The following is a 14239-nucleotide window of genomic DNA, read 5'->3' on the forward strand; positions in this document are numbered from 1 at the left end:
GCACCTCCCTGATGTGGCACCTCCAGGGGTGGAAATGGCAGGCCTTTGAAATCCTACCAGCCCAGCGAGAACCTGAATGAACCCTCAGGTGCCTGGACTTGTTAAGAATTGCATTCTCAGGAAGTCTGGAGGAGAAAGAAAAAGGTGGGAAGAGGGGGAAACCAACCCTCAAGCTTTCCCAAAATTATCTTTTCTAGGAAGGAATGGGAACCTAGTCTGATTGCATCGGCATCATAACTAAAGCACCACAAGGCTGCAAGACTGCATATGGGCACGAACCGGTTCGTCCCATTCCTTCAAGGCGGCAGGACAGTTGCTGCCACTCCCCTTTCCCCGCCTCCTCTGGTTCGATCAGCCAATCGGCAGGCCCACTCTGCCCCGCCCTCTTGTCTGATCTCCCAATCAGAGAAAAGGGCGGGGCAGAGAAGTCTGGGCTCTTGCTCATGACTGGGAGATTAGCCGAGGAGGTGGGAAAAGCAAGCAAGGCAGGCCTGGTGATTGGCTAATCGGCTGAGGAGGTGAGGGAGGGGAAGAGCAGCATCTGTGTCGCTGTCTTTACGAACTGTGATGAAACAGTTCGTGCCCATCTCTATGCAAGATCCTTTGTAGATGGGAAATGATGGTCTCTCAGACATTTTGCCTTCTCTCCGTTCTCCGTAGAGATGCTACCGATAGGCGTGGGATGTTCCGATTTTGTGCAAATCTCATAATTCTCCATTCTGGCTGCCCCACTTGACGGGGCCCACAGACGCCTCAGTGTGGCTCACCTGATGGAAAGCCCTAGCTGGGAAGGCTCTGAGGCCTAGCTTCCTGTGCAAACAGGAAGTTGCCTCATAGCTAGCTAGAAGTTTTCTTTCTGAACAGGATGCTAGGCCCTGAAGCCTTCACAGCTTTTTTTTCCAGGTGAGCCACATTTATGTATTTGTAGTTATGGGTTTGTCAAGTGGCATTTCTAGAATGGAGGATTATAGGATTTGTTACCCCCCCCCCAAAAAAAATCTGAAAATCCTATTCCGGGCCCCCGAATCACCTGGAACACACCTGTTAATATATGATGTCGAAAGCTAAGCAAGCTGAGACCTTGTATTTAAATCTAAACTTTATTTAGAACCATGAGGACTAGAGCCTTGAAAGATGAAGGGTACTCACTAGGCACAAACGTCAACTCACTTTCCAGAGCATATAAACAAACACTGGCCTGAGAACAAGACGAATGCCTTTTCCTCTTTTGGCAGGGTTCACCCATCTGCAGAGGCGGTAAAGGTTACACCTCGCCTGCTCTGACTTAATTGAGTGAGCAGGACTGGGTCTCCAGCCCAGATGTGCTGCAGGGGAAACCGCTGGTTACAGCACCCTACTGCAGATCTCTAATAACTAAGAAAGCCACCCACCTTCTGTTTAAGGATGCTAATGGGCGAAGTTGCCCACTAGGCAAAGGGTTTTTGGATTTTGGGGGGTGACGAATGCAACAATTCTCCATTCTACAAGTTCCACCTGAGAGACAGACCCCTAAACGTGATTCAACGGTGAGAAAGGTGCAAGCTGGAAGCCTGTGCGGCTTAGCGTCGAAAGGAAAAAAAACCCTCCTTCCCAGGGTCTCAAACGGCCTGCACGGAAAGCCGTAGCTTTGAAGGGGCGTCTCCTATGGGCCCGAGATTCCATGGGTCTATTTTAATTTTATCTTAAATAGCAGTCCTTGTAGGCAGTGGGGTAGACAAGAAAACACAACGGCGGGGAAGTGAAAACATTTCTCCCTATCTCATCAAGCTAACACTTTGGTTCAAGAGCTGTTTCATTTATGTATTCCATGCTTGTTTAAACACGCACGCACACCCGGTGTCCATGCAATTTGATCACTAAATGAGAGCGATTTTCGGGTGGTGGTGGTGGGAGAGAACCAGCTCTCTCCTGCCCCTCCATGGTTGAAAAGAGACAATGCACCACCATAAAGTCCATCGCACCGCGTGGACGCTCCGTAAGAAAGGGGACACTGCCATCTAGTGATGTTCTGGTAGCAGAACACAAGAGCCTCAAAAAAATAATAATGATAATAGTGATTTTTGCAGTAGACCAGGAGGTAGTGTTGTCACTCAACACATCATCAAAAAGGAGGTCCAAAGAGGGAACATTTTTTTTGTCCAGAATGGCATGTCCTGATTGGCCATCTCCTGCGTTACTGAACATCTACCTGGAACCGGCAGAGAATGTCTGGAGTTTTGGGGTCCGATGTCACCAGGATGCGGACGACACCGAATTCTATCTCTTTTTGCCACCTAAATCCGAGGAAGCTCTAAATTGGTTCTAAATCAATGTCTGGTGTCAGTCATGGACTTTGATAAGGGTGAAAAAATGGATACTTAACCCAGACAAGCCTGAGGTGCTCCTAGTCCGTTGAAAGGAAGATCAAGGAAGAGGGTTACAGCCTATGCTGGATGGGGTTACTTTCTGGACACCCCGGTTTCAGGGGTGGCCAGGAGCTTATTTGCACCTTTCGATATCTCCATTCATCAACAACAAAACTATGCCCAGTGAAGGCACACAGAAGCACCCCCCTTTTTTTTAACCTGTTCAGTTCTGTAAGCACTTGCTCTTCATAGTTTTATTGCAGAAAATATATACCTATAGAAGAGGAAATAAAGGATATATATGTTTTGCTATTTAGGATTCAGAAGAGGATCATGTCAAATCCATGTTACTCATCGCATCCCCAAATCACTTTGTGATGACTCGTTTTATTACTTTGAAGTGTAACTCAGTTACACCCTCATTACTCCAAAAAAAGAGATGCCATCAGAGGTAACTACATCAGAAGGTCCAGATTCACCAGCTGAAAAGGTATTCCTATTTTTGAAGTTGCCTTGTTTTGTTCACCATGTTTCAGAAATACAAACGTGAAAAAGAGCCGATACCTTTACGGAACACTAAAATACAGTAAATAAATAAATAAATCACCGTCCCGTATGCGAGCTTTTGTGGATACAAGCACCATTTCTTCAGGGTAGAACCATGCCAAAGCACAGTTCGGAAGAAATGCCAAAGCGCAGACACGCAATCAGATTCCCTTCTGCGGGAAAACGGCAGCCTGAAAAGTAGGGTTCCTTACCTATATTTCATGCCGGTGTTTTGCGCCGTGCATTCGTCGAGAGAAAGCCCATGCATCCGGAGAAACTCCTCCCTGACCCGGACCTGGGCTGCCACGCGGACTTCCCGAAGCCGCTGTAGCTCGACCGCATCAGTCGGCGGGATCTGAGGAAGCCCCCACTCGGAATGGCACCTACTGGCCACGCTCTTGAGGCTCCCGCTGTAGGTCATGGACAGCATGATGCTGCCCGACGGGGAGATCTGTGGATTACCCAGACGTTACAAAGGAATCGACCTCGGAGAATGGGATGGTGCACTCCTTACTGGAAGGTTACAACTCACCACGGGGTGTCTTGGGGTCAAGGCGGGCGGGGTGCACCCACACCTTGAATTTTGGAGCCTATCCCCCCCGGCTCGGCCTACAAACTGCTCCTGCACGCGACCCTGGCCAATGCCTCTTGACAAGCAGACATCATCTCCGTTAGGCGACCCTTTGTTGGTCACAGAGCATGCAAGCTTTAGAGTCACGCAGGGCTCTGCCAGGGGAATGAAAAAATGAGCCCTTTTCCTCCCAGCAGGAGCAAATAAGAGAGTTATCTGTAGGGCCAGCAAGGCAAGCTGGCCAAAGGTCTTGAACCCTCTAGAGAAGGCAGGGGATCGGGACCATCTCTGAAGGATCTATGGGGCTTCCACAAGGACTTCCCAAAGGATTTACAAGACCTTTCATTCTCAGTCTAAGGGGTTTGGGCTCCTGCACTCGGAAGCCTTCGAGAACAGGGCTTCCTGCCAGGGAGGGTCGACGGGGGAGCCCCAAACTGTTTTTCAAACCTGCCTTTAAAAAAATATCCAGGTCCACAGGAGTAAAGCAGGCGGGCAGATCTGCGCTTTAGGGTGTAGGATGGAGACTGGGGTATAGGAGAGGCAGGGTTCTACAGATCACACCTCTCCCCCCTCCCGTCTGCCCCCAGTTTCTCCTTTTAAAAAGGAGACATTAAAAGATAAAAGAGGAGGCAGATGAGAAAGGATCAGAGTTTTATGGATGGGGAGAAAAAGTGAAGCTGCCCCATGGTAGTTGCTATATAACTCTGTCCCCCCCCCCCCCGAAAAGCAGGATGATTTCATGGAAGTGGGGAGATAAAGTGCCCACATGGTTGGTTGGTTGGTTGGTTGGTTGGTTGGTTGGTTGGTTGGTTGGTTGGTCGGTCGGTCGGTCGGTCGGTCGGTCGGTCGGTCCTTCCTTCCTTCCTTCCTTCCTTCCTTCCTTCCTTCCTTCCTTCCTTCCTTCCTTCCTTCCTTCCTTCCTTCCTTCCTTCCTTCCTTCCTTCCTTCCTTCCTTCCTTCCTTCCTTCCTTCCTTCCCTCCCTCCCTCCCTCCCTCCCTCCTTCCTTCCTTCCTTCCTTCCTTCCTTCCTTCCTTCCCTCCCTCCCTTTCATTTTTTCTCTCAAACTCTTCCTCCCTCCCTCCCTCTAAAAGAGCTTTTGGCTTTCTTTCCACTGTTTCCAATAAGGGGGTGGTCAGATGGAGAAATAGTTCACCTTCTGGACCGCTTACAAAAGAAAAGCCAAAGGGGGGAGAGGGGAGAGAGAGAGAGAGATGTTGTGGCACCTTAAAGACTTTCTGCTATATTTTAATGTAAGCTTTTTTGGAACATTGTCCATTTCATGAGACGTGAGAGTCAGACTACAGAGACAAGATGGCAAAACATTTGTGCAAGGGTCTAACAGATGGTGGCATTGGGTTGCATTTCACGCCTTGTAAAGATTCATGGCTCTACTTGGTATTCAGTTCTTTTGAAGTCTGGCTCTCTTGAAATCAGAAGCAACACTACAAGACAAGAATACAGAGGGAAAGAGCTGAGCTTAAAATATATACACATGCTGGACACCCATATCAATGGCTTAAATATCAGCCAATGATTCTTAGATCATTACCAAATATAATACTTATGCTGTTATCCACTGTTATTTTCCTTACAATTACTAAACCCATCCTTCCAGAAAAAGCCTGCCATTCTCTGCATGATCACATGTTGTTCCTCTGTTGTTTCCTTTAATGGTGTTGCTGTTGACAGGGAGTCTTTCGAAGTGCCACAACATCTTTTTTTTTTTTGCTTTTGTTTGTTTTAGATTTCTTAAATTGTCCTTTCCCCAATGCTGACCTTTCTTCAAAGGACTAATAGGGTTGCTGATGTTCCAGCCTTACCTTCTCCTGTTCTCCCTATTTCAGTGATAGGGTCATGGCTAGCCAAAGTGACATTTGAAAAACATAGCCAGAAAAATAAATTCTCTGTGACATCAAAGTTTGCATGCCCTGTCACCAAGAGCAGCTGTTTGGAGAGTTAAAAAAATAAATCAAATAAAATCCTTCTTGCCTACCCAAGCACCTCTAGGTTTGACACACAAATCAATACATTACCCCCAAGTCTGGATGGCAACACACACACACACACACACACACACACACACAGAGAGAGAGAGAGAGAGAGAGAGAAGGCTTCCAACACTTTTGTCACCAAATCAAGCTGTTTCTCACTTAAAGGACAAAAGAAATGATAGACAAAAGCCAGCAGAAGGAAAGAAAAAGGAAAAAGGGAAAAAACGGGGGGGGGGGGGAGTTGTAATGTTTTTTAAAAAGGCTAAGTGAAGTTTAAAAAAAACAAACAAGTAGCTTATTTGGTGTGGATTCCTACAGCTCAGTTTTCCTCTGTGGCTTCTTCCTACCCCAAGAGGAAGTGATGGGGAGTCCATACGCAGTAAGGATGATGTTTTAGCAGAGACGCTGAACGGGGTGGGGTGGGGTGGCACAGTGGTATGAGATGCAGCAGCCACCGCCAGCAGAGAGAAACCCCTCAAAGCGAGGCCGTCTCAACCAAAGTATAAAGGAAGCGTTACGGCTCAATGGGTAAGAAAAGGGCTCAGCCTCTCAGAAACACCCAAGCAAAACACAACAGAACGGTGTCCCTTTCTCTCAGGACAAGGCCTTGAAGGTAGACTGCATCTGTACGCTGATGTTCCATCTGCGGATTTCAAGTCACTGACGGACGCCCCTCCCTCCTCCTCTTTCTCTATGGTCATTAATTTGCTTCCCTTCCTCTTCGTTGCCATTAGCAAGCCTTTTAAGCATCAAACAGCATAATTTGAGCTGACTGCTCATCGGTCCCAGGGGACAGCCCTGAGATTTAGAATTATGAGTAAGGGAGGGAGGGAAAAACACCATTCTCTCTGAATCTCCGTCTCCTTTCCCCCACCCTACACGTAATTTTTAAAACTTCCCTAACGTCTGTGCATCTTTTCCAGAAAGCCAGCATGGCCTAGCGGTCAGAGCATCACACCCGGTTGTGGGAGATTAAGATTCTAGTCCCTCATGGAACCATGAAATTCACCAGGTGTGTTTTAGGGCCCCCCCATCCTTCTCTCCCTCTCCGTTGGCCTGGTCTACCTCACAGGGTTGCTGTGAAGATGTAAATGGGAAAGTGTGGGGGGGAAGTTTGGAGGAAAGGCAGGGCAGAATTGTAACAAGCAAATAAATAAATAAAAATGCTATACCCAAAGATTTCTGAATTTCTATTTTAGAAACACAATGGTGTTGGAGAAATGCTTCTGAGATAGATCTGCAGTATATAAATTTAAGAAAATAAATAAATAAATAAATAAATAAATAAATAAATAAATAAATAAATAAATAAATAAATAAATAAATAAATAAAACAAACAAACAAACGAATGAATGAATGAATGAATAAATAAAAAAAGGTTTAAACATCAGGAGCGTCCCCTCCAGATTCTTCTGAGCAGTAACTGGCTGTTTTCCTTTCAGAAAGAATTTGGGAGTAAGATGCACAACCAGGATGGACAGGGGAGTTGGCGGGCAGGTGTCAGGGAAGATAGTGGTGTTTTTGCAGGGAAGAGGATTGGCAAGCCGAAGCGCCCACAACACAACACAGGGTACAAAGTACTTGAGCCTGACACCTGTGACATGACGGAGAAAACAAAGACCTGCCGCCTAGGGTTTGGAATGAGAAGGTCTATCTCAATTTTGAGCTGAGCAGCAGAGCATCCACATTGAGAGCAACCACCGTTTTGGAGGGCTTCACAAGGCAAAAGTCTGTGAACTTTGGGGCAGTTCATTTGGAACGAACTGGAAGATCTTGGATTTTGGAAGAATGACGTAACCTGTTGGTTATATAGATTTGGGCAGGTAGGAAAAAGCAGGGTTTGTACTGCAAAAACATCACAAAATCACAGGTTGAGGGGATCCAAATTTTAGGGTTCATAGTTAGCAGGGCCACCATTTCACTCAACCCAAAGGAGCCATGTCTAGGTTTAACCTCTGGGCTTTGAGACAAGAAGGCATATCTTTTATTGTCTTTGCCTCTTGGATCCTCCGAGTTTAACAACAATCTACGCAATTGCTGGAGACAACATCAGAGGATGAATCTCCCCCCAACAACTAGGTTGTTGAAGGCTATCTTTATCCTTTGCAAGGGGTTTGGGAGGGGCCTGAATCTAAAATCAAGATCCACAGGCTTTGGAAAAGACCCGCTCCTGGCAGAAGTAAACATGGCTAAATCGGGTTTCTTGATCAACGCAGCTTATCTGAAATCTGGGACTCTTTGCATCAGGAGTGTCCAGACTTTAGCATCTATCACTGCTTCTTTATCCGCACTGCAGAGAAGAGGATTATTTTTGGCCTGGGCACCTATTCAGGATCAGCCTATTTTTGATCTATGTCAATTTTGCCGTTGGTCATCAGTTTCATTCTGTTCTCTCTGAATCCCGGCATCCATTTTAAAACCCTATGTTTTTTTCCTTACGTACTTTTGTAGGAGTCTGCCTCAGACACAAACGTTCTCAGATGCTAGCGTTGGGTGAAAGGTGGGACCACAATGCCCATCTGCCTCTGCCAGCAGAGACAAGGGTGATGGTCATTCTAGTCCAACTGCCTCTGAGGGGCTCCGTTTTGATCTCCCCGTTGTTGAAAGACCAAACAGACCAGTTTGCTTTTAAAAGCAGAAGGAAAAAGCCAGTGTGGAGGGAAGAGAAAAGAGAAACAGAGAGAGATTGAAGGAGAGAAGCCGTTGGGGATTTTTCTAGCCATTTTCACGTCTGCCAGAAGCAGGCCTTTTCTAAAGCCAATGGATCTTAATTGTTGATTCAAGCCACTCCAAGCCATCCTTCAAACAGAAAGTGAGAAGAAGAGATTTTTTTTTTCAAATTGGGTTTAAGATGGTATTTAACACAAATCTGAATAAAATTAACACTAGTTATCTGAATGTCTGTTGGAAATGTGAGAAGGAAATCGGTACATACTTTCATATGTGGTGGGGATGCGAAAAAGTTACAAAGATTTTGGAAACTAATCTTTAAAGAACTAAATGATGTATGTGAAAAAGACACAGAATTTAATCCTGAGATAGCTTTGTTATCAATATTTGAGATTGTGGAATATGATAAGATGACTAAAGAACCGATTACCAATTTATCAACAGCAGCTAGAATTAATAATAGCTAGGAATTTGAAATCAAAGTCTGAATTTCGAACGTAAGAATGATATAATGATATATGGAACATGGTTATAAATAAAGTTAACCAGTAACTTAAAGGTTAAGAAAGGTGAGATGAAAAGGAGTAATTTTTATGATATATGTGGCAGATTTCTTGAATATGTGCTATATAAAAAAATTAAAAAAAAAACAGGAGGGAAGGATTAAGGTCTGACTTTGCTCTCCTGTGGCTGTAATTCATTTTTCCCCCCAAGTGAAACCACGGAGATTCCGAATTCTCTGCCAGGGAAAGAGGGTGAGGTCCTGGCAATGGGGTAACAGGGCTTCTCTCCTGCTTTGATTGCATCTCCCCTTGCATCCTTCTGCACCCCATTCTGGGCACCACAACTCAAGGACTGTGACATGCTCCAGGTGTCCTCCAAGAGGGAAGACCCAACCCAATGAGGTTTCAATGGCGAGAAATGAGATTTGGACTAAATATTAGGAAGAACGTCCCGATGGCGAGAGCCATTTGGAAGTGTGGAAACGGGCTTCCTTAGAAGGTGGTGGGCCAGGCTTCCTTGAAGGCTTTCAGACCGGGGCAGGAGGGTCGTCCGCTAAAGCTTGTCCTGGAGTGATGCCTTTCCTGTTTCAGACATTTTGACTGTAAGTGACCCTTGGGATCCCTTATAGTTTAGACTCTCTAATTATTCAGACACTTCAGATACGGTACAAGCTACTGACCTTGTTCTGTGCCATCAAGTTGGAACCGACTTATAGGGATCCTAACAGGGTCTTCAAGGTAAGTCAGATATTTAAGGAGTGGTTTTCCCAGTTCCACTCCCCCAGTGAGTTTCCATGGCTGAGTGGGGATTTGAACCCTGTTCTCCAGAGTCCTAGTCCATCACTTTATCCATTACACCACACTGGGAACCCTCAATAATAATAGCAAAGGAAAATCTACCCTTCCCACATTACGCAGGTGTTATATTCTCATAAATCTGAACCTAAGAATGGGTATAGAGGAGCAGAAGGATGGGTGGGGAGAGACAAAGGTAGATTCCACCCTTTCCCATTTCTGCTCACTTTATTTGGGGGTTTAAGAGAAATAAATTACCCCCAAACCCAATGGAGACATATCATCCTCACAGCATCCTCGACTGCACCAGTGCCTCATCGAGGACACCCAGAGTGGATGGAAGCTACAAGATAGATTTTGATTCATCTCTCCCCGATTTAACAATCTAGCTGTCACCCGACACTGGTTCAGAAAACCCTCAAGGGGTGACCGGGAGACATCCCCCCGTCCTACGATGTTGGTAAACATAAACAAGGATTTCGATCCGGATGATCATCCAGAGAAATCAGCACCGGGAAGTAAAATAATATTTTAGAATGGCAACAATTAAGCACAGCCACATAAAAGCGCAAACTAAGAAGGGGAGGAAGCACAGCTAAATGTGAAACGGAGACTTCATGTTCTTTCTCTCACACACACAGACACCCCTAAAATACACAGAACATGTCAAAAGCAAGCAAGAAGGAAGAAAAAGGGGGAAACCCACACTAAAACAACAGCAGGCATTTCAAGAACAATTTGGAGCAAAGTGCTGGAAATGTAATTCCTTCCCTTTTTGAGGAACACGGCACCCTTGTCTACGCGCCCAACAAGATTCCACAAGGCAACACACCAACTAAGAAAACACCACCACTGAACTCAAGATGATTTGCTTCCCATTTAACCTGAGGCTGATGGTGGCTGAGAAGGAGCAATAACTTCTAAGAAGCTCAGGTCGGTTGACGGGACCTGATCTAGCATCTCGGTCCGAATCTCCTTCCACCACCCAGCACAAAGCAAACCTGACAGCAGCTGAAACGGTTTACCTGCCTTTTAAAAGCTCCCCTCCGGGTGCGATTCCCCCACCATCAAAAAAAGCACCCTTGTCTCCCTTATCAGCAGAGTTCTCCTTCCTCATTCTTAAAATGCAGACTACTGTGCAAACTTGGAAAAAAAACATAATCATCTCCAAGAATCAGAAAAGTTGGGGGGATGGCATGAGAATAACCCACTGGGGTCCTTCGGACTCGAAGCTGAATCCTCGACACCTGAAATGCAGAGAAAGTGCTTCTTCCACCAGCACAGCATCCACATCAGAACAGGCTTCTCCCTAACCCTTGTCCTGCAAAACAACACAACCCTAAAATCTCCCTCTAGTTCCACGCAATTCCAGCCTCAACTCACCCGCTTTCCTGGAAGCCGGATCATTAAAGAAAAGTTCTAATTTATTAGGTTTTTCCCCACCAGTGACACCGGCGGGGCTTTTACGAAGGGCAGTATTGACACCGTCAAAAGCAATTGCGGACTGACGCACATCCTTCCAGAGTCCAAAGATGTTTCGCACCAAACCCATTAGCCCTATTAAGGTTTCTTTGCCCACGCCCTCTCCCCCCACCCTTTTGTTTTATTTTATATTTTGCAAACGAGCGCTAAATTATTCAGGCACTTCTCTGACTCTAAAAGCCTTTGGAGAAGCAGCCGATGAATATCAGGATTGGCATCCATCGCTCATTTTCTATTAGCCGAGACCTGCCAGGCGTCGGGAGAAGGTGCCTCTCTCGGAGTCCCGGCAGGTTGTCAGGATGATGAGGGAGGCCAAGAGGCAGGTTGATGGATCCGCCTGAATGGTCTAGAGAGGTCTTTGCCAAGGACAGGACGAAGGCCTCCTTTTGGCATCAACAAATCAAGAAGCCAAGGGAAGCCCGTCTTTTGGATCAACCCAAGGATGTTTTTGCTGTTAAGTCAAAACTGAAGCTGCCAACGGAGAAAACTCTCCCGATCCTCTAGAAAAAAACAACCCTACTTTCTCATGAAATGCGGTGCAATTTCCTTCTCTCTTCAAAGACTGGGATGGTGGAGGATCGTGATGACTCCTCATTTTGCAATGGTGGTGAATGAGGTAAAAATTGGTTCAGCACCTTGGAGAGTTCCTTTAAAGTTTGGGATCAAATATGGATCCTCTCTCAGTGCGATCCAACACAGGACTGAGAACACACTCTGGAGAGTATGGTATACTCTTGGCATATGCCTAGCCATGCTGAAATGCGGCTTCTAGATTAAAGAGGCCATCGAGAGCCTGCTGGTCTGGTGCCTGGTGTAGCATGGCAGATGGAGAGTTGACCTAAGGCTCACGTGTCCTGGGTTGCAATCTCCGTACTGCCACAGAAACCTTCTCCCGATGCCTGACAGGTCTCGATTGATAGGAAATGAGCAATGGTAACCCTCTCTTAGAACATCTCAGTGACCCCGGAAATCCTTTTTCTGAGTACTGTAGTGGATAGAGTGCCAACTTAGGACCTCGGAGATCTGAGTTCAAATCCCAATGGAAACGCACTAAAGGTGCTGGTGCGTTATCACTCTGAATATTTCGCATCCGTCAGAAACCCTACTAGGCCCCCATCAGTCAGAAACAACTTGACAGTACTTACCATGTCACAAAAGCTGTATGGCCAACCTAAAGAGGGTTACATTAGTGCTCTCACCCAGATCAGATCCCCCCCTCCCTACCATCAGGGAACTCAGCAGAAAGGGGGTCCCGCTAAAAAGGCCAAAGGGAGGACCTCCAGGGAGCCCAGCCTGGCTTCTGCCGTCAACTGATGACCTCACATCTTTGTTTTTGACAGGATCTGCCCTCTTGACCGTGCCTTGCTAACAGTCTGCCTTCTAGAACCACAGCCTTACACCTGGCCAATTTTTTTTTCTTTTAACGCATGATCCTTCTCCAAAATCTGTATACAGTTTTCAAAAGCTCAGTCCCTTTTTAAGCATCTCCTGTCCAATATTTATGCATAAGGAGGTCAAAGGAGGGAAGCAAACCAGGATGGGTCGTGTTGCCTGGTGGTGAGGGACCAGCCACTTGTCACGCTGCTGCACCAGCTTCTGCTTTTGAAGCTCCGTGCACGTATCAATGGTGATCTGGATCCTGGCCAGTATTAGGGAAAACCACCACCCCCCTTCAGCTTTTCCTGGCCTGATGGCTCCTTAGAGGCTTCAGACGACAATTCCCAGCAGGCTTAGCAAGCGGTCCCGAATCGTGAGAGTTGCAGTTGAAAACATCTGGAAATCATCTGGTTGGCAAAGACTTTGTGACGGCACATTACACAACGGGTTGAAGTTCACTGCGGTGCAGAGTACAGAGTTAAACTCGGCGCAGAAAGGCAACCTCTACTATATCCCACTGGTGACAGTGCTCACACACACACACACACACACACACACACACACACACACACACACACACCCCACACTGATGAGAATTGTGTCAGCGTGTATTTCACAGTGCATAGAGATTTCTTTTGAAAGACGTCAGATTTGAGCTAGCTGAGAGCTGCCTCTATGGGCTGATGAAAGAGGCTCTACAGAGTTTAAGGTACAAGGATCTTCCGGTCCCATTCAGATGCACCGTGGTTTGGAGATTTCAAACCTGCCGGAAGCAATGAGGGTACTTCTAAAGAGGTTCCAGCGCCCTCCAACTTAAGAAGCTGCCTTACAGCACAAAGGTGTCTCTCCTGCAAAGTTATAGCAGTTTGGTCTCAAAAGACACTGTCCAGCTTCTACCCTGGTGGAATCGGGAGATCTTTAGTTCCGTGAATCCTAGAATGATGGAGCTGGAAAGGGCCTCTAAGGCCATGGAGTCCAACCACTTGCTCAGTGGAGGATTCCAAATTAAAGCAGATCTGACTGAGGGTTGTCCAATTTTCTCTTGAAGGCCTCTTGAGATCATTGGCTCCATTGACGTACTACTCTAACAGTTAAGAAGTTTTTCATGATATTCAGCTGAAATCTGGCTACCTGTAACTTGAACCCGTTGTTGCGTGTTCTGCACTCAAGAACAGATCCGGTCAGAGTTCATCAGAAGCACCCATCGCTCACAAGGGGAGAGTCTGCTCTGTCCATGGAAGGTAATGGGTTCCAGTCCTGGTCTCTCTACACAGGACAGGCAAAGAATCTTTTGTGAAACCCATAGAGAGCTTGTCTGTCGCAGCAGATGGGGAACGTTTTGACCGATTTTCCTACCTCATCCATCAAAATCATTTGACTGGCTTCGGGCACTGGATGCTTTACCTTAGACGGGGGGGGGGGCGCATGTCCTGGGTCAGCCTCAGGCAGGGAAATTTCTTAGGCTAACCTTGCATAAGAGACATTCCCCTCGAGCAGAGGCCACTGTGGCATTTTTATTTCAGAGCCTGGGAAGAGCGAGCACCTCAAAAGCCAGGCTCCCGGGAAGAGAATTGGGGGGAAGCAAAGAAAATAACACCAAGAGAAGGAATGTCTGGGAAGAGGAGCTATCCCGTTCTTATGACACAACACGTAAATCCCTGGGTGTATTTTCTGGCTTGGGGCTTACAGGTCCAGATTCTCCCATAACCAGCCCCCCCTGGTGGTCCTTTCCTTTCTTGAGCAGCGATTCCGTTAATGGGGAAATTTTTATTCCACTTTTCCCCCCCTCTCTGCACCAAGGCTAAGTGGCTCCTCCATGCGAGCTGGTGATAACGGCGGGGGAAGTGATGCTCTGGCGGGGTTTCCATCTTTTAATGCATTTTCTCCGATGAGCGGGGTCTGGACCACCTCCCAGTTTTGCTCTGGGGAAAAGCTAATTGGTCCGGGTTTTGCCAAC

The 14239-nt window shown here is 46.6% G+C and overlaps 1 protein-coding gene across 6 annotated transcripts in view; it reads right to left on the bottom strand.

The window, feature by feature from the left end:
* The window catches only part of KCNAB2 (potassium voltage-gated channel subfamily A regulatory beta subunit 2), a 92370-nt gene that overhangs the window by 35984 nt on the left and 42147 nt on the right, over positions 1–14239 (bottom strand). The window contains exon 2 of one of the 6 annotated variants that reach the window (XM_020800019.3): positions 3104–3342. The exons of the other annotated variants lie outside the window; for them this stretch is intronic. Coding sequence (XP_020655678.1) covers positions 3104–3321 — 218 coding nt within the window. The 5' untranslated portion in view covers positions 3322–3342. The remainder of the gene's footprint in view (positions 1–3103; positions 3343–14239) is intronic. 6 annotated transcript variants of the gene reach the window in all.

This window comes from Pogona vitticeps, chromosome 7 (genome assembly GCF_051106095.1).
Source record: "Pogona vitticeps strain Pit_001003342236 chromosome 7, PviZW2.1, whole genome shotgun sequence".
In the NCBI taxonomy this organism is placed as follows: Eukaryota; Metazoa; Chordata; class Lepidosauria; order Squamata; family Agamidae; genus Pogona; species Pogona vitticeps.